Genomic DNA, 21666 nt, shown 5'->3' with positions numbered 1-21666 from the left:
AAAATAACTCAACATTTCACAACTTCTCTATTCCTTTAAAATATGAATAGTCAGACAACTATTAGCAGCGCAATTCCTCAATCAATGTGCATAACCTGTGTGATTTTCATGTGATACAAAATTCATAACATGAATAAAATGCTCAGGTGCAATAAATATATTCATAGTAAATGAAGGAAAAAAATTGTGCAATATCATTCCAAAAATAAGTGTAGTCCTAAATTAAGTGCAAAAACAGTCCAAGTGTATAGAAGGTGCAATCTACAGTAAATAGCAATTTTTTCTTTGGATTCCAAACAGCATTAATTCTTCTCAGAGGTGCAAAGTGCTATCCCCCAGATCCAATAGTGATGGTGACACCCTCCGTGTGTTAGAAGATTGGAAAGAATACAAACTCACCCGATGTTGTTGATCTCTTTTACCTTATGGCTAAAAAAGATCAAATAGCGCTTAAGAGATCCCCGTGATCTCTGGTCCACCAGTCCGTGTGTGCTCGGAGGAGGATAATCCTATATATGGATTTGTTAAAACACAAGAGACAGACTGCTCATAGTGTAGTATCCTTTAAAATTTTCAGATTTTATTTATAAGTTAAAACAGCAGAACAATAGCGATGAACAAGTGAGTGTTTTTTTTCTAATCTATTCATTTAACACCAATAAATAAACAATATCAACCAATGAAGGCGATAAAGCCTTCTTGGATTATAGTTTTGATCTCACGGTGTGCTGCTGCTCCTTTATTCAAAAGTCCGGAGACCGCTCTGTGAAACTGTATAACTTAACTACAGTAAAGCCCTGACTATGCTGTCTGGCTGGGGTGATCAGGGGTTTTATTATAAGATTGAGTAATAATTTGTTTTGCTAATCTGATCATTATATTGTCATTTAAAATTGTATACTTATGAACAAATTGTGTTGATTGCTGTATGCTTTTGTGCATTATACTGTCAGCCAATGCTGTTTATTTAAATGTGACAATCCATTATGTTGAATTTCACATTATCTCATCTTTTTACAGGGTGGGTATCACCTTCGATCCCTGTCAGAATCCGTCTCCATGACTGTAAGAACATTGCTTGGAGATCCTTTGCCAAGATTATCAGGAGAAATGGAGCCATGTTTCAGGTATGCTTGCTTATTAATGAATTACCCCTTATCCTATTATGTTGTCAATGTTGGAGAGTGTATGGTATTCTGCAGGAAAATATATGGTATACACACACCATGCTGTGACTTTGACCACTAACTGGTTAAGTGGATAACCTTGATTACCTTGTTACAATTCCATCTGAAAGTCAGTGGGAATATATTAGGCAGCAAGTAAACATGTCCCTGAGGTTGATGTGTTGAAAGCATTGAAAATGGGCATCATAGATTGTTGTGTATGGGACTGCATAGCAGCAGACCAGTTAGGGTGCATATGCTGACCTGTTAGCCAAAAGCATCTACAATGGGTGTGTAAGCTTCAGAACTGTACCACGGAGCAATAGTTTTTCGTTCATCGACAGATGCAGCTCCATCTTCATTACTAGTAGGGTTATGCTCCCCCCATCAGGAATAGGCACTAGGCAAGGAAAAAACCTAACCACACCTATGGAGGCTGTCCCTGCACTGTGCAGGCATAATCCCACACGCTCTGCTATCATTAATCAGTTTGTTCTGCCTAGTGTTGGGAATAGGACCTAGCCCTGCTTGCACTTCGGTCTTAGCTGTAACAGGGAAAGTTTTTGAGTAGGTGCATCCTCGCTTGTTTTCTATAGCTAAGATTTTGGCCTTTCTGCAGAAAGGAGTTGAACAGTGGTTGGCTTTGGGCACAATCAAAGGCCAAGTCTCGGCTTTGATTATTTCGACTATATCCCCCCTGCTGAGACCCGTTGCCGCATTGGTGTAAATCCGGCCTAATGAGTTTTTCTGTCACTCTGCTTTCTCCTACTGTCATGCTAACACATCATCATGGAAACACAGCTGATTAATTGGTTCTTTGAATGGCTTCTCCTTCTCTAATCTGAGTAGGGGATTTCAAGTGAAATTGAGGTACATATACTAATTGCTTTAAAAAAAAACAAAAAAACCCTATAATGATTTTTAATGTTGTACACCTACTTGCATGATTTATTTTTATATTTGCTTTGACTTCATCTTTAACTACAAACTTCCATCAGACTTTCATAGATTAATAAACGAATGGCGTTAGGCGCCAAAAGTACCTGCGCTCTTGGATAGAAGTGAAAATTATGCAAAAAATGAATATATGTTTGTGAACAATTCAATTGGTGGTTTAAAAGTGCAAATTATGCAAAAATGAATATAAGTTTGTGAAGAATTCAATTGGTGATATATATGTGAACTACATAAGTGGATAAAAGCATAAACATATATAAATATATAAAAATATAGAAGTGCACAATGTAATGGTGTGAACCAAAATTGGGGAGCTGCGACTCAATCGTAAAAATGTATGGAATGATAGATGATACACCCAGGGTGTACTAAGCTGCGCTCGCCTTAAAAGTGCAAATGTGCAATAAATAATAATAATAAAATTGTCATATGAAGTGCATGAATATTGAAAATCATCAACTATTTGCAAACCGGTGTATACAAAGGTTAGTACACAGAGAAAAATTGTATAAATCGTAATAAATATTCCTGAAAAAAGTGCATAGTAAAGTGCATCAAAAGTCAGTGAATAAATAGTTCATGAATATAGTCCCAATAGTAAATAATAAAATAGTGCAATCTCCAAGGGATAGAACTTCTTCACAAGAAACAAATCTTCAATCCCTTCACCACATAGGCACCCAATGTGTGAATGTGCTTACCAGAAAGCACCGACCCCCCTTATTACAGGGGGTCAATGCAAGCAGAATGGTTCAATGCGACCAGACTCCGAAAATGAAAGACCAGGCCCTCCAAAGTTATCCACTCCACAACCGCCTCTATACCAAAGAACTTCACAATCCTCCTCCACCTTACGCTCCTCAGCGATATGTGAATAAAGGAATGACCAGGATAGTGAAGTACGTTCAAGCAGTTTATTATAAAATAAAGTGGACACACTTACATCAAAGACATAAAAATGGGCATTGTAGCTCAGTATCCGAAATTGGACACAGGACGGTACCACTTCCGCGTTCACTGGTCCGTTGCAATCGGTCCCGGAAATGGCAGTGATATCAGGGTGATTGCGTCCCAATGCTCCCGACTGCTTTCGTCGGCACACAGGCCGTCGTTCTCAAGGGTCATAGATTAACCATCCTCTAGCTAAATAAATTTTGTATGAGACCGAATGAGTATTCTGTCCTGATTGTTTGTTTTGTTCTTTATTTTATTTTTTGTAGTGCGTTAGAATCTATACAGAATGCAAGACATGTGCATGCTCCATATTGGAAGAGTTTATTGCATGATGGTAAATTAGCATTTTTTTTTCTGTTGCACACTGTATTGTTGTTTATGAAAATATCTGAATTTAATTTATTTAAATTGAAACAATTTACTAGATTGCCAACAGTTAAAGGTCAATGCTCCAATGACTAATGAACTGAGAAGGCATCATTTTACCATTTATATGTTAGAGAGACCCTGCTAGGTCCCGAAAGAGATACAAACAGAACTACCCTGCAGAAGAAGTAATTGTTTATTCACTAAAGATTGATAGAGTGACCCCTGCGCTATCTTGTGAAAGTGAAAGAGCCAAACGATAGCTGCAGCTGCCCGGTTAGCCTTACCAAAGCTGAGAGAGATATAACTGAAATGGATGGATATGGAGCTGTGGCTAATCAAATATAAATAATAATCCTTCTAAAAATGCCAAAAATAAATGTGAAAAGGTGTGTCAATGTGGTTAACAATTAAATGAATCCCAAAAATAATACAATTCCAAAGGTGCATAACAAAAGTAACCAATACATGTGTGCATCAATGTAAAAACAGGTGCTAAAAGTGATGTGCACTATAATAGTGTGAGAATAGTCAATGGTGAAAGTGGACCAACTACTGTGAAATAAACCAATAAATCCCTTTCATAAAAGTCCAACAAAGTGATTACTGTGATGAATTAAAAACCAATAGCAGTGAACACTCGATGGTGTTAAAGGTGAGTTGAATGAGTCCCAGCACCAGATGGTTAAACAGGGGTAAGACCACTCTTCTGGGTGCACTACACCCTTACCTTACTGCTGTGGGGTAACAGCATGAAGAAAATCCACTGGCAGTATAAGGGTAATTTCTGGATGTAGAAGGGGGAGATCCTGCTGTCTCTGATTCAGACAGAGCAACATGGGGGAACAGAAGACTCCATATAGTGTAGTAAATTATGATTCATTTATTGAAAAAAAATAGTATGACTCACATTTGAGTAGGATAAAATCAGCATTGCATCAGTTTTGTGTCCTCCGATAAAACCTCCGGCCGCACTTCTGGCTTCGCCTATCACCTACCTATTAGGACTTTCCACACTCCATTCTGCTAAAGTTGGCTGTGCAGTGCTTTCCAGTTAGAGCCACTAGCATTGCATTAGCACTTGCCCTGTCTCTGAAGATTCGCTTAGTGAGCAAGCCAGCCTGGCTGAGTAACGAGAACTACCTCTTTTACTTGGCCTGCTGGTTGCCATTATTCCCCGTTCCTGCCAGTTTTACCATGGAAGTGGTTAATGCTGTGGCACTAAATGCTAACCTCATCCTTTGGGTGAAGTGTTGCATGCACAAGTACTCTCTTTCCCGCCATACAGTGTTGAAAAAGCATCTCCCTGCTGTTGCTCCTGCTTGCAGTGAGCTACATGGACCTCCGATCTTTGCTTCATTCCTGCTGCCTGTCTACAATGACTTTGGTCACCTACAGCCATCCCATCCTTTCTGCTACAAGCAGAATTTGCCTCCTACCTTAGGCCCCTTTTACATGGGCGATCCGAACCGCCTGTCAGTTTTTCAGGCAGACCAGATCAAATGCTCCATGCATTCCTATAGGGCAGCGGATGTCAGTGAAGACATCCACTGACACCCTCTGCTATCCGATTCCGATCCTGTCCGTGAAATCTGGATGGATGGAAACCCCATTTTCCATCCGTCTGGTGGATCGGATCAGATGGGTTTAGATGAGAACGGACAGGTGATCCGTTCTCATCCGATCTCCCCATAGAGGACAGCGGGGATCTGACAGCTCCGTCTCCACACACAGAGAGGAGACGGAGCTGTCATCCGCTTGCTCAGCGGGGATCAGCGGATCGATCCCCCTGCTGAGCAGAACGGACTCCGTTCCGTGTAAGTGATTGTAAAGTCTCTTTGTTCTTTTTATTGAAAAAAAAAAAAAAAAACATGTTATACTTACCTGCTATGTGCAGTTGGTTTTGCACAGAGCAACCTGGATACTCCTCTTCTCGGGTCCTTCTTTGGCTCTGCTGGACCCTCCCTCCTTTTGAGTGCCCCCACAGCAAGCAGCTTACTATGGGGGCACCCGAGCCGAGACACAGCTCTGTGTAACCATTCATAATTAGTGTTGAGCGAACACGGACTGTATTATTCGTGTTCGTACCGAATAATTGGATTTTTTTTACCCGAACACGGACACGGACACTTTACTGTATGTTCGGGTAAAAATCCGTGTTCGGTCGTTTTATTTCCGGGTTTTGCATGCTTTGGCGCTCTTTTCATGGCGGGCTTTCAACAGCCAATCAACAATCGTTTAACTGGTGTGCCTTAAGCCATCCCAGCCATGCCTGCAAATGTCTTAGTAGCTGTGATTGGCCGTCTGAAGCATGTGACCAAGTCTTTATAAGTTCGAGGCAGCCGCCGCAGCAGCGTCATTCTGCTGCTTAGCTAAGGGACAGAGCACACATCAATGTGCTGGCTGCTGATTAGGGAAAGATAGGCAGGAAAAAACCATTTGTGTCCGGATAGAATTGAGGGACAGGTCGGAGTGTTTAGGCAGGGCGAGTTGTAGGCATTTTAGGGATAGAGTCTGCTGAATTATAGGGTCAGTGTCTTCTACAAACTACAATCGATATTGCTGTGTGGGGGGTGGGGTGAATCTGCACTCAATCCTGATCTACGATCTCTTCTCAATCCTGTTAGGGACAGAGTCTGCTGAATTTTAGGGAAACTGTGTTCTACAAACTACAATCGATATTGCTGTGTGGTGTGGGATTGGAGATAGGCAGGTGTCAGTGATCCACATCCATTTTTCTGTGTGTGAGCTGCAGTGAACACAATCTTTTTGGGCTGCAGTGAACACAATCTTTTTGGGCTGCAGTGAACACAATCTTTTTGGGCTGCAGTGAACACAATCTTTTTGGGCTGCAGTGAACACAATCTTTTTGGGCTGCAGTGAACACAATCTTTTTGGGGTGCAGTGAACAAAATCTTTTTGGGGTGCAGTGAACACAATCCTTTTTGGTGTGCAGTGAACACAATCTTTGTGGGGTGCAGTGAACAAAATCCTTTGTGGGGTGCAGTGAACACAATCTTTTTGGGGTGCAGTGAACAAAATCCTTTTTGGGGTGCAGTGAACAACATCCTTTTTGGGGTGCAGTGAACACAATCTTTTTGGGGTGCAGTGAACAAAATCCTTTGTGGGGTGCAGTGAACACAATCTTTTTGGGGTGCAGTGAACACAATCTTTTTGGGGTGGAGTGAACAACATCCTTTTTGGGGTGCAGTGAACAAAATCCTTTTTGGGGTGCAGTGAACAAAATCATTTTTGGGGTGCAGTGAACACAATCTTTTTGGGGTGCAGTGAACACAATCTTTGTGGGGTGCAGTGAACACAATCTTTTTGGGGTGGAGTGAACAACATCCTTTTTGGGGTGCAGTGAACAACATCCTTTTTGGGGTGCAGTGAACACAATCTTTTTGGGGTGCAGTGAACACAATCTTTGTGGGGTACAGTGAACAGAATCTTTGTGGGGTGCAGTGAACACAATCTTTGGGGGGTACAGTGAACACAATCTTTTTGGGGTGCAGTGAACACAATCTTTTTGGGGTGCAGTGAACACAATCTTTGTGGGGTGCAGTGAACACAATCTTTGGGGGGGTACAGTGAACACAATCTTTTTGGGGTGCAGTGAACAACATCCTTTTAGGGTGCAGTGAACACAATCTTTGTGGGGTGCAGTGAACAACATCCTTTTAGGGTGCAGTGAACACAATCTTTGTGGGGTACAGTGAACAGAATCTTTGTGGGGTGCAGTGAACACAATCTTTGGGGGGTACAGTGAACACAATCTTTGTGAGGTGCAGTGAACACAATCTTTGTGGGGTGCAGTGAACACAATCATTGTGGGGTGCAGTGAACTCAATCTTTGTGGGGTACAGTGAACACAATCTCATACTTCTGAAGATTTGAGGGTGCTGCCTGTTCCATACTCCCCCTACTCCTCATCTAGCCTTTTAGGGGTACAAACAATAGTAATTGGGGCCCAGTGTGGTTGTGTACGTGTGATATACATACACTTTTTTTGGATCATATTTTCTATTCCGCTATTTAATCAAAAACCTTTGGGGATCAGTTAAATTGGGGGATAGTCTGTGTTGGTACGTGTGAGAGAGATCCACCTTTCCAAGTTGTTGGGGTTCATCTCATACTTCTGAAGGTTTGAGGGTGCTGCCTGTTCCATACTCCCCCTACTCCTCATCTAGCCTTTTAGGGGTACAAACAATAGTAATTGGGGCCTAGTGTGGTTGTGTACGTGTGATATACATACACTTTTTTTGGATCATATTTTCTATTCCGCTATTTAATCAAAAACCTTTGGGGATCAGTTAAATTGGGGGATAGTCTGTGTTGGTACGTGTGAGAGAGATCCACCTTTCCAAGTTGTTGGGGTTCATCTCATACTTCTGAAGGTTTGAGGGTGCTGCCTGTTCCATACCCCCCCTACTCCTCATCTAGCCTTTTAGGGGTACAAACAATAGTAATTGGGGCCTAGTGTGGTTGTGTACGTGTGATATACATACACTTTTTTTGGATCATATTTTCTATTCCGCTATTTAATCAAAAACCTTTGGGGATCAGTTAAATTGGGGGATAGTCTGTGTTGGTACGTGTGAGAGAGATCCACCTTTCCAAGTTGTTGGGGTTCATCTCATAATTCTGAAGGTTTGAGGGTGCTGCCTGTTCCATACCCCCCCTACTCCTCATCTAGCCTTTTAGGGGTACAAACAATAGTAATTGGGGCCTAGTGTGGTTGTGTACGTGTGATATACATACACTTTTTTTGGATCATATTTTCTATTCCGCTATTTAATCAAAAACCTTTGGGGATCAGTTAAATTGGGGGATAGTCTGTGTTGGTACGTGTGAGAGAGATCCACCTTTCCAAGTTGTTGGGGTTCATCTCATACTTCTGAAGGTTTGAGGGTGCTGCCTGTTCCATACCCCCCCTACTCCTCATCTAGCCTTTTAGGGGTACAAACAATAGTAATTGGGGCCTAGTGTGGTTGTGTACGTGTGATATACATACACTTTTTTTGGATCATATTTTCTATTCCGCTATTTAATCAAAAACCTTTGGGGATCAGTTAAATTGGGGGATAGTCTGTGTTGGTACGTGTGAGAGAGATCCACCTTTCCAAGTTGTTGGGGTTCATCTCATACTTCTGAAGGTTTGAGGGTGCTGCCTGTTCCATACTCCCCCTACTCCTCATCTAGCCTTTTAGGGGTACAAACAATAGTAATTGGGGCCTAGTGTGGTTGTGTACGTGTGATATACATACACTTTTTTTGGATCATATTTTCTATTCCGCTATTTAATCAAAAACCTTTGGGGATCAGTTAAATTGGGGGATAGTCTGTGTTGGTACGTGTGAGAGAGATCCACCTTTCCAAGTTGTTGGGGTTCATCTCATACTTCTGAAGGTTTGAGGGTGCTGCCTGTTCCATACTCCCCCTACTCCTAGCCTTTTAGGGGTACAAACAATAGTAATTGGGGCCTAGTGTGGTTGTGTACGTGTGATATACATACACTTTTTTTGGATCATATTTTCTATTCCGCTATTTAATCAAAAACCTTTGGGGATCAGTTAAATTGGGGGATAGTCTGTGTTGGTACGTGTGAGAGAGATCCACCTTTCCAAGTTGTTGGGGTTCATCTCATACTTCTGAAGGTTTGAGGGTGCTGCCTGTTCCATACCCCCCCTACTCCTCATCTAGCCTTTTAGGGGTACAAACAATAGTAATTGGGGCCTAGTGTGGTTGTGTACGTGTGACATACATACACTTTTTTTGGATCATATTTTCTATTCCGCTATTTAATCAAAAACCTTTGGGGATCAGTTAAATTGGGGGATAGTCTGTGTTGGTACGTGTGAGAGAGATCCACCTTTCCAAGTTTTTGGGGTTCATCTCATACTTCTGAAGATTTGAGGGTGCTGCCTGTTCCATACCCCCCCTACTCCTCATCTAGCCTTTTAGGGGTACAAACAATAGTAATTGGGGCCTAGTGTGGTTGTGTACGTGTGATATACATACACTTTTTTTGGATCATATTTTCTATTCCGCTATTTAATCAAAAACCTTTGGGGATCAGTTAAATTGGGGGATAGTCTGTGTTGGTACGTGTGAGAGAGATCCACCTTTCCAAGTTGTTGGGGTTCATCTCATACTTCTGAAGGTTTGAGGGTGCTGCCTGTTCCATACTCCCCCTACTCCTAGCCTTTTAGGGGTACAAACAATAGTAATTGGGGCCTAGTGTGGTTGTGTACGTGTGATATACATACACTTTTTTTGGATCATATTTTCTATTCCGCTATTTAATCAAAAACCTTTGGGGATCAGTTAAATTGGGGGATAGTCTGTGTTGGTACGTGTGAGAGAGATCCACCTTTCCAAGTTGTTGGGGTTCATCTCATACTTCTGAAGGTTTGAGGGTGCTGCCTGTTCCATACCCCCCCTACTCCTCATCTAGCCTTTTAGGGGTACAAACAATAGTAATTGGGGCCTAGTGTGGTTGTGTACGTGTGATATACATACACTTTTTTTGGATCATATTTTCTATTCCGCTATTTAATCAAAAACCTTTGGGGATCAGTTAAATTGGGGGATAGTCTGTGTTGGTACGTGTGAGAGAGATCCACCTTTCCAAGTTGTTGGGGTTCATCTCATACTTCTGAAGGTTTGAGGGTGCTGCCTGTTCCATACTCCCCCCTACTCCTCATCTAGCCTTTTAGGGGTACAAACAATAGTAATTGGGGCCCAGTGTGGTTGTGTACGTGTGATATACATACACTTTTTTTGGATCATATTTTCTATTCCGCTATTTAATTTAACTGGGCCTCCATGCGAGACCTGTGTGCCTTGTTGCGCTGTTTTGAGTACTCCACCAACATGGCCAGTGGCAATGACGCCGTTCTCAGCTTAACTATCCCACTTCTATGCCTCCTTGAAAAAACAATTCGGGCGATGATGGAAGAGGATGTGGCACAGGATGAGGAGGAGGAGGAGGATGAAGAGGTAACATTTCCAAGGCTTTCAGGGCAGTCATTCGCAAGGGGCTCCGAGGGTGGGTTCCTGCACACGCAAACGCCAGGGACGCAATTGTCCAGCAGGGGCACAGTTCTGGAGGATGAGGATGAGGAGGATGAGGAGGAGGAGGAGCTGGAGGAGGAGATGGAACCATGTTCACAGCAGGGTGGCACCCAGGCCAGCTCATGGCCATCACTGGTGCGTGGCTGGGGGGATACAGAGGACACGGACGATACACCTCCCACAGAGGACAGCCTTTCGTTGCCTCTGGGCAGCCTGGCACACATGAGCGATTACATGCTGCAGTGTCTCCACAACGACCGCCGAGTTGCCCACATTCTAACTTGTGCTGATTACTGGGTGGCCACGCTGCTGGATCCCCGTTACAAGGACAACGTACCGTCCTTAATTCACTCACTGGAGCGCGATCGCAAGATGCGCGAGTACAAGCGCACGCTGGTAGACGCCATGCTGCTGGCATTCCCATCTGACAGCGGGGCCACAGTGGAAGCACAAGGCAGAGGAGGAGGAAGAGGAGGTCGCCAACGCAACCAGGGCACCGCCAGCACCTCAGAAGGCAGGGTTAGCATGGCCGAAATGTGGAAAAGCTTTGTCAGCACGCCACAACAAACAGCAGCACCAGCAGCTCAGATGGAACGTCTTAGCAGGAGGCAGCATTTTACCAACATGGTGGAGCAGTATGTGTGCACACGCCTACATGTAGTGAATGACGGGTCTGCCCCCTTCAACTTCTGGGTCTCCAAATTGGGCACATGGCCTGAGCTTGCCCTTTACGCCTTGGAGGTGCTGGCGTGCCCTGCAGCCAGTGTATTATCTGAACGGGTATTTAGCACGGCTGGGGGCGTTATAACAGACAAGCGCAGCCGCCTGTCCAGAGACAATGTGGACAAGCTCACGTTCATTAAAATGAACCAGGCATGGATCCCACGGGACTTTTCCGTACCTTATGCAGAATAGCAATGGATACCGACCTTACCCACCCATTGTTCCATTTTTGCTCTTTCTCACTCTTTTGGGGTGTACCCTCATTTAAAATTTTTGAAAAGAAGCAGTGTTGGCTACCTCGTCCTCTCCTCCTCCACCGCCGCTTCCACCTACACCGCCCATAGGTGTGCGCAGCCTATTGCATTAAGGTGTGCACCCCAAAGTTGAAATACACATGCATGTGTTTGCCAGCAGGGAGAGTAATGTATCGGGGCCATGTACCTGTAGGCAAGGAGAAATAGAGCAGAGCAGGTCCCAGGGAGATCTTTCCCATCTCCTCACTGGCAATGCTATGTGCCCTAGGTGATTAGGGTGTGCCCAGGCACACCCAGCACACCCTGTGCGCACGCCTATGTCACCGCCACATCCACCACCACCTCAACCTCCCTCCTACTCCATATGGGCCTCGTCCTTCAGAGATGAAGAAGAACATTGTTTTATTTTTCTGTTTTTTTTTGTTGTTTTAAGTTATTTCCCTATCCACATTTGTTTGCAGAGCACTTGCCATGCTCTTAATTACGTTTTGCTGCCATTTGCAGCACTCTAGCCCTTTCCTTTGGTGTTTTAGAGCCATTTTAGTGCCTTAAAGTTCGGGTCCCCATTGACTTCAATGGGGTTCGGTGTCCGGGAAAAGTTCGGTAAAAGTCCGGGACACGGACCCGGACTTTTTTTTAAAGTTCGGCCGAACCCGTCGAACACGGACATCTAGGTGTCCGCTCAACCCTATTCATAATGGATTTTGTCCTGTGCAGAACTTCATGTTCTAATCTCCTCTTTCCTGTAAATTTTAGAAGTAAACAGTTGGCAGTCAGGTAGACTTCCCTAGCTGGTAGGCCTGTAACTGGGTAAGTGGTCCCTGTGCGTGGAGGTGTTCCAGGATCTGTGTCCTAGATCCTGTGGTTAAGGACACCGGATATGTAGCTCCTGGCCTCTAGTTTGAACAAAAAACTAAACTGGTTTGTCTCCCAGGTACAGGGATCCACGAGATCAGTACCAACTCATCTATGTCTAAAACATCTTTCTACATTGCTGCAGACTAGCCCAGGTGGTTATGGTATTCACACCTGGTAAAAGCTCTGGCAGACCTGGCGCAGGATCTTTTGTCACAAGGACTGAAGTTACCAACCTATTTCTCGGTTACTGTTTCTTAATGGCTGTTGAACCCAAGTTCTGAGGGACAGGGGCATATCCAAGTCTAATTTCTATGATGCTAAAAAGCTAGGGTGGATCCCAACTGTCACAAATATTTGGTTTCATTAGCATGGTGGATTGAAATAAGCAGATATCCAAATTATATTTAGGGTTTTGCAGATCTCTAATTTCACTGCTGTTAAATATGTAATTATTTACTAATGCATCCAAATATCTAGCAATATAAGAAAATCTTATGCTTTCAGATCAGTTAAGAAATATCTTGTATGACTTGATAATGCATGTTTTTATTTGTATGTATTATATTCCATTACGACAGAAACTAGATTGATACAGGAGCCAAGTACTAAGGAACTGTCTACAGCCAGTCCCCAACATACAGATGCTTCCAACATTGATGAATTTCTTGAAAGCCATATGAAGAAAATCCTGTGTGCTGTGCCTCAGTCCACAACCTGCATACTATCTCCCAGAGCAGACATTTCTAGACTGGCCACTAATGTGCAGGTGGAAGAGAGCACAGCGCCCAGTGAGCAAGTAAAGGCTGCAATAAGGTATGTATTTTAAGATATTTATTTAGAATGTACCCAATATGATTTAAAAAGTCATGTATATTAAAAAAGAATAGCGCGCAAATGCAAAAGAAATTACTACCAAATCTGAAGAGAGTCCATAAATAAAAATGGGGGTTTGGTCCCACCATATGGCCATATCGTGCTCAAGCCCACTACTGCGTCAAAGTACCCCATTATCAGTGGGTCCTACACTATCCATGAAAAAGAGATGAATCCAGCCTTTCTAACCCTTGGAGATAATACTCCTTGCTGGGAGAGATGTGCAAATGCACTACAGGGGACTCCTCCTATATCCACTTGATGGTGGACACTGATTGAGTACAGGTGTGTGTGGGGGGTGGGGAGGGCTGCTCAACCTCGATAGTCTGGTCAGACCGCGCTATTCTTTTTTAATATACATGTCTTTTGGTTCATAGCTGCAGCAGCTTTGGAAATACATGGGTATGCTCCCCCAAATTTTTTGCCTGTTTATGATTTAAAAAGTATTCACATGAATTCCCATTGGCCTTTCTTTATAGTATAGTTTAGATTATTTAGGATTAACCCACGTTACTAGTATGCAATCACTGTAGTGTGCATATTTCAGACCATAATATATATGAAGATTTCATGCACTAGTGTCTCTATGTATGATATTATTGCTTAAAGTGGAACTATAGGCATAATGAAAAAGGATATATATGATTCAGTCTGTAAATAGCATTCAACAGGTTTTTATTTTTCGGAGTCACCCCATAACTCAGTTTTATAACCTGTTAATTCTGCTAGCAGATCCATTATTATTTTTCAACTTCCTTTACCAGGGTAGCAACGTTGTTCATTCTGCAAGGAAATAGCACAGCAGTGTTGTCATCCTGTGGACTTAGTAGCTGGCCATAGATTAATTGAAATTCCCTGCTCAGCTGGCTGAATTTTGATCAGGGTGTGGCCTGACCAAAATCAATCGTTTGATTAACTTCTTTAAGAGGGTTGTGCTGAAAAATGTCTTTCAGTCAGTGTATTCTGACAGCGGGACTCAAGAATACAATAGGGTTGATTTACTCAAACTGGAGAGTGCAGAATCTAGTGCAGAATCTAGTGCAGCTCTGCATAGTAGCCAATCCGCTTCAAACTTCAACTTATTCAATTAAAGTGTAAAGTGTTATCAAACCCATAACAGTAAAATCAGTCTGTATATGAAGTAAAGCATTCTTGTTATACTCACTGTGGGACATTTCTTTTACTCTCCCCAATCCATCTGCTGATAGTACCTTCTTGGAGTCACTCTGCACATGCTCAGTTTGGTGTGTATTGCTAGAGAGGTTTTTTTTTTTTTTTTGTTTTGGGGGGGAGGGTGCATGTGATCAGCACAGGGCCAATTAGCACTGTCAGTGGTGGGAATAATGCCTCATCGTTGGGGTTAGGGTTAGTGGAAGGAATGTTTTTTATTGGTGTCTGCCCCTGCCATCCTCTCAATTTGCCTGTTTACTATTAAGTCTGAGACTAGAAGTGAAAGAAAATCCTTCCAAATCAGACTTTAAAGAGCAACACTAGTGTAAACTAGCCCTAAGGGACATCATTGGTGTCTAGTTCAATTGGACTGCCCCAATACAGAGGATAACTGACGCCACAAATCTGACAGATATTAAATGTTCATCATTCTGTGTCTGTGGTGTGGAGGATGATACAACAGTTGAAGGCCTTTTCACATCAGTTGTGCTTAAAAATGCATTATATGCTTTGGATCCGTGTAGCCGTGTGTTCATGGGTGTTACCCTCAGATGACTTGAATAAATAAATGCAGGCCAGCACAACCCAAATACAGCATCTTTTACAATGTACCTGAACATGTGCTAATATGAATGGTCTGCAGAGATAGCAGTGGATTTTCTCATGTCAGTGCATTTTGCCTAATGGCCCGTACACACGATCCGAAAATCGGACGAAAAATAACGCTTGTGAAAAGATTGGACAATAATCTGATCGTTAGTACACAGCTTACGAGAGGCGATCACGACAGTTTGCACAATATTATCCGGTCGTGCAAGCATAAAAATTTTGATCGTATTATAACACATCGTACGATAATCGTATTATCAGTATTTTGTTCGTCCGAAAAAAATGGTGAGCAGTAGACATCATTTCCCCTCACATGCTACAGCGTGCTTACGCATACCGGAAGCTTTTGAATCATCGTCCAAGAAAATTTGTATCGTAAGTAACCTCTCCCGTTTGCGAATATAATTGAGAGTTCCTAGCAACCAAACAAAAACGTTGTCCGATTTTCGGATCGTGTGTACTGGGCATTAGCCTGAAAATGCAAAAGAATTAATGACCATGTATCAGCTGTGAATGAGCCCGCATGTAGAATTTTGAGGACCACTACTATGAAGAAAAAAAGTACATAAGCTGGGTTGTACATTTTCTCTCGCAGCATGATTTTCCTTTATAAGTCCAGAGATCAGTCACTGCCTTGATTTATTCCTGAACACACTTGTGAGATATATAGCATTCATGTGTATCTGATGTAAAAAGATATCTTCTGCGTAGATCATTCTGAATAAACACCCGCTGTCTGTAATGTGGTATCCAGAATTACGTTTTTTTACATTTTTCGATGTATAAAAAATATTTTATTTATTTTTTATTTAAGTTAAAATTAGTTGCCATCATTAGCTAAAATATTTGCAAAATAGAGAACTGTTTATGTACAAAGCAGCACAGAGAATTTCCATTTCTAATCCCATCACAAATTAAAAAAAAAAAAATTCTTATTTCAGTGTGGCGTGTGGGGATTTACAGATAGCTGCTAGAGGATAAAATCTAGAAGGAGACTGTTCTGTGTGTAAGCTGCTGAAGTGGAAGTCTAGAAGGAAACAAATCTGTGCATGAAATGCTATCATGGAAACCTTGTAATAGCAAAGCACATAATGGAAGAATGACACCAATACAATAATAGCTCAAAATGTGTTTTTATTGAAAATACACTGTATTTCCTACTTAATTACGTGCCAACAGGGCCCTTTTACCCTCTTCCTGCCCAGGCCATATTTCAGCTTTCAGTGCTGTTGCACTTTGACAGTTGCGCAGTTATGCAATGCTGTACCCAAATGAAATGATTATCAGAGACAGATACAGCTTTCTCTTGGTGGTATTGAATCACCACTGTATTTTTTATTTTTTGCTAAACAAACTAAAAAAAAGAAGGAAAATTTTGAGAAAAAACAAATGTTTTTCTTAGTTTCTGTAATAAGTAATTTTTCTAATTTTACTGATGTGCGCTGATGAGGCTGCACTGATGGGCACTGATAGGCTGTACTGACGAGGCAACATTAATATGCTGCACTGATAGGCGGCACTGAAATGCAGCACTTATGGATACTGTTAGGTGGCAATGATTGGCACTGATAGACGGCACTGACAGGCATCAATGGTGAGCACTGATTGGCAGCACTGTTGGGGCTGCACTGATGATCAGGACAAGGAGAAGTGCAGAAAACTGAAAAAAAAAAACACATATGAATGAAGCGTTGTGATGCTGCAGCTGTCCCCCACCGGCTTAAAGCCCAAGAACTGAGTGGCCAAATGACCACTGATTGCTCAGTTCTCAGGTCTGCTCTGAGCACAGAGCATTGGCTGACAGTCACTGCTCTGTGCTCTGCACCTCCAGTGCTCACTGGAGCACTGGGCTGTGGAGGGGGCAGAAGCCCCTGACTCAGGTTCTCAGCGGTGATCAGGCATCTGAATGGATCCCGACATTATTGTCAGGATACATCCAGAGACTGGAGCGGCTCGTGACATTGTAAATACACTCCTGTGCTTCTAAGAGAAGTACAGCCAAAAGACCTTTAGCCATACTTCCCTTTAAATCCCTGACAGTCATTGCAACAGTGAGTATGCTGAACTATGACATTCTAGACCCCTTAAAGACTATTTACCTAAAATTGCAGAGCTTGTAGAGCTAATGGCACAGTTATCTGTTCCAGTAAAATTTCCTTCCTTTTCTATTTTCAGTTTTTTTAGCCAAGAGAATTTGAGCAATGAAAGCCTGCTGGAATCTGTGGCCAAGACATTAGCTGCTATTGATAAAATTGCAAACAGACAGGTATGTTTCAAATACATTCTGCTATTAGATTTTTTTATTAAGTTATTGTGCATGTTTAAATGATTTAAAATGGAACTATAGCCTTCAAAAAAAAATGTGTGCTGCAGCAGGTAACTATATGTGCATCTGTAGTTAAATTTTTTCTTGGTCTTCTTCTTCCTGCAAGGTCCCACAGATATGACTGTGAAGTCCACCTAATGCAGCTTTCTATGATAGTGTAACAATGATGCTGCTCTGCTGCTGAATTCAGAGCAGATTTGAAGCTCTCATGTAGGCTGAGCCTGCTTGCATTACAGTGGGGTGAAAAAAATGTTGTAGGGGTGTGTGGCGATCAGCATTGTCCCTGCTGGTTCGGCATATGGCCACACTTGGTTCTGCCCACTGCTTTCTGGGCTGTCCGCACTGTATTTGATGCTAAACCCCCCACTACCCACATGCTGTAAGCTGCAATATCTGGCAGGGAAGCATGTTACATAGTTAGTCTGGTTAAAAAAAGGCACAAGTCCATCCAGTTCAACCAATAGAAGGGCATGTGGGGCACACGAAAAAAAAATTGGTTCAGTCAGGAAAGGTAAAAAGTGTTTGTATACTTTGAGGATTATACAACACCTCGGAACTGAATTTGGGACTTGTTTAGACTGACATACAGTAGTCTTTAGTTGTACTTTCAGTCTGGTGTGTTTATGTACATATTTTATAATCCCATAGTTACCAACAGTTCTACTTTCCAGACCGCTATCCCGCAACATCTCTGTCCCACAGCATGTCCCGGGATCAAGGCCCTGTCAGTATTGTGTCCAGACTCCTCTGCGCTCTCTTTACAAAATGATTTCCATCTTCTCATTCTGTGCACGGTCCCTGCATGCTGCTTAGTCCACCCCCTCCTTCTGCCTTGTTTGCTCATATTAGGCCAGCATCCTGGCCAGTGCAGACCCCACCCCACTTACATTTTCCCAGCAGCTGGGAAAACACAGTTTCCTGGCTATTGGAACCTCTGGGTAGGAGATGCCCTTGAATGGGGGTCTGGGGGATCTCTGCTCCTGCTGGAGGGTTTTGGCTATCATTCACTTCTGTTTGATCTTCCACACTGCCTTCTGCCTGGATGACATTGGTACAGAGGGGTATCCAGGGAACAGTGGTCATCACAGTTCTGGAGGGGGACACATAGCCAAAATTTCACTTGCACTGTATCTGTACTAGGGTTAGAAGTAAGCAAGGCCATTAGATCCTTTAGGATGTATAAAAGAAACAGTGCTGACGTTGTATCTGGGGTGTATACAAGGTAGCAATATTCGGGGTATCTTGGGTGGTCATAGTAGTAAAGGTATCAGGGGTGTAGAGGGATAACAAGTGATGTAGGTATCTGGGGTATATAGGGTTTACAGTACCCAAGCAGGATGGGTCAGTTTCCCATACTTAAAGCGCACAATACCTTCAGAAGATCCCAATTCTGTTGTGTTTATTCAGTTGTGACTTCTCCAACATTAAGAACATATGGTCTCAGTAGGCATCTCAGATGTCCACTTCTTCATGGCCACATCTTTCCCTCTGCATCATTTCTTACTACCCTTTGCATTAAGGTATCATCACTTACTGTTTGTGGCATTATTCTTCAGGTTGATCCAAGCCTAAAGAAACTTTATGAAAGCGCTAGCGGCCTGGCTGTCAGGATTTGCCCTACAGGGGTTCCGTCCTGAACACAGCGTGGACCTTCACATGTGGGCTTTACTTGCAGGAATTTGTGTGCTAATGCAGCTCACTCCTAAACGCACATTGGCCTAAGGTGCATTTCCACTTTTGCAACCAAATTGGGGTAACAGCTACTTTATATTTGTTACATGTTACCTTTCATATTAAAAAATGCTGCTTATATTTTTAAGTGCTTTTTACTTGCTTAAACTAGCTACACCATAAATAATGTTAGGGAGGGAGCTGTGAAGTATAGGTTTACCATGATTAACTTTGTGATGTGCTGGCTCTTCTCTTTATCAGTTGTAAACTAGATTTGAACACTGTGTTCTAACAAAAGGTTTAAGATCCCGAAGATCGGTCTCTGCTTTTTAAGTTAAGGAGGTGAAAATGACTCTGTCCCCACTTTATCACCCAGAAACTATTCAGGATAGCTTGCAATCCTGTGAGTAATCCTACTCCAAAAAAAAAAAAAAACACTAGAAGAGTAAGAAATATAAAAAAATGTTTTAGGTATGCTGTGTGAATGGGAACATATAACCAACACATAGTGTGGATTTCCCAAATTTGACTGCAAAAATGGAAATACACTTTTATGCCACAGAAAAGATGGGGGAGTTCTCTGCTTCTCCCTTTGCTGTACATACAGCTGCACAGGGGCACATAGCATTCCAGACAAATGCAACTCCTATTTGCCTAACCATTATTTCATTATTATTCTTGTGTTTAGTAACTTCTTTTTCAAAAACCATAATTATGTATGCATAAACCCATATCTTTCCTGCTTCTACCTTTTGCCCATTTCTGCTATTTCCACTTTCTCTTTAGCTTCTGCTATACTACCTTCCTCCTTTCATTGCACGGGAATTAGAAAGCTCAGTCAACCTGTGATGAGTTTTGATTGCACATTAGACTGTGTTACTATCAAGAAATGCACTGACTTCTATATATCATTTTTACACATGATTTAAAGTCTACCAGTTTATATAAAATGTATGCCAGCGCTCATCAGTTATTTTGTTTTTTCTGCTAGATAAAGAATTGTATTGCATTATCCTCAAACTCCTCTCTCTCAACTCAAGTTGCATTGCAGCATGTTTCATGCTTGAGCTTGGAACGGTAGGTTATTTTGAATGTCTTAAAAAAGTTGCAGTCTACTTTCTAGATTAGTGTGTATTTATACATGTGCTGCCTTGCAGAGTGCTTCATGGTGCTCAAAGAAGTATGGTTTCAGCAAGTTGATTTTCTGTTACCAGAGAATATCTGGTAAGTTTAGGAGCAGATTAGAATGGTGGGTTTATTTTCATTAATATGCATTATGTTGAAATGTGCAGAATCCTTTTTCAATTTAGTGAGTGGCCAGGTAGTTCACGTTGATGTAAAAAAAACATATAAATATTCTCATGAATGCAGAGTTTGAACTACCAGACTTGAGTCAAGTTTAGTCCTATTTTAAAAAGGCAGAATGGGCCCAAAAGTAACAATTAGGTAAACTGTACCATAGCAAATGGTTGTCCATATAGCAATCGTCTTAATGTGGCCAATAAAAGCAAGTTTCACCTTAGTTGATATAGTTACTGTACATCACTGCTGTTGCTCTGTTAATAAAGGGAACAGGTTACAACTAGGCGAGGGAGACTCCAAAATAGGGGAATCTCTGGTTGTCACCAGGATCACCAGAACCTGTGTCCCCATTGGAAGATTTCCCCTCTATTACTGTTTTGGGGACAACCCGAAATTTCGGATTTGCTTTCACTTTCTGAATTAACAGTAAACAGGATGCATAGAGAGGGTGAATCTCTCTAAGGGGGGCACAGTAACCTTACAAGTGTTCTAAGCCCTCGCCTCTCTCCAAAATTGCCTTTAATTCTACTTTACTGAGATATGTGAGGGGAATATGTCAAAACTGGTATATAATATACATATATAAATGGAATTTTAGGAAGGCAGCATGCTAGGAATTTCAGCAGCAAACAAGATAATACTGAACTCCATGGACTGCACAGAAGAAAATTTCATGTGGGACAAAAAACAGTTTGACATGACAGGTCTTAATGAACTTGTGAAACTAATAAACAATGAGTAGCCATAAGTAACAATATAGCAACACTAAGGCAGCTCATAGTTGATTTTTTTTTTTTTTTTTTCAGTTTACCAGTGGGTTGAATGAAAAATACTCGATCGTCCACAGACTCGAGGTGGATGGGAAAGTCCTTCCCGCTGAGCTATTGTATTCTGACAGTGGGAAGACTTCTCCCACTGTCAGAATACACTGCTATAGCCGATGGCACTGATTGCGTGGGGAAAATCCTAAAGGGCGGTTGTACAGAAGTCGATCAATAGATCAACTTCTGTACATTCTTTCTGTCCATACATGGATCGCAATTGGACCAGTTCCCATTTCAATGTAATCACCACAGGCATCACCCCTCGTGTTAAAACCTACTGTAGAATAGTCATGACTATGGCACAGGGTTGATCAGACTGTTGTGTGAAGATGGTTTCCTCTCTAAGTAGCTCCCACCTCATTTATTGTTTCTTTGGAAACACATCTATAGGAAGAGTAAGTGCGAGTGCTTACTACACTGCTCAAAAAAATTAAAATATAACTTTGAAAACACATCGGATCTCAATAGAGAAAAATATCATGCTGGATATCTATACTGATATGGACTGGGTAATGTATTAGGAATGAAAGGATGCC

General features: G+C 42.1%; 1 protein-coding gene across 1 annotated transcript in view; it reads left to right on the top strand.

Moving 5' to 3' along the window:
- HDAC10 (histone deacetylase 10) overlaps positions 1-21666 on the top strand; it is a 74026-nt gene that overhangs the window by 37011 nt on the left and 15349 nt on the right. The window contains exons 12-16 of the mRNA XM_082255988.1: positions 1021-1127; positions 3344-3411; positions 12934-13168; positions 17183-17273; positions 19996-20081. Of these exons, the coding sequence (XP_082112114.1) occupies positions 1021-1127; positions 3344-3411; positions 12934-13168; positions 17183-17273; positions 19996-20081 (587 nt within the window). The remainder of the gene's footprint in view (positions 1-1020; positions 1128-3343; positions 3412-12933; positions 13169-17182; positions 17274-19995; positions 20082-21666) is intronic.

Source organism: Pelophylax lessonae (genome assembly GCF_965119305.1).
Source record: "Pelophylax lessonae genome assembly, chromosome: 4".
Classification (NCBI taxonomy): domain Eukaryota; kingdom Metazoa; phylum Chordata; class Amphibia; order Anura; family Ranidae; genus Pelophylax; species Pelophylax lessonae.
This window is presented reverse-complemented; position numbering and strand designations above follow the sequence as displayed.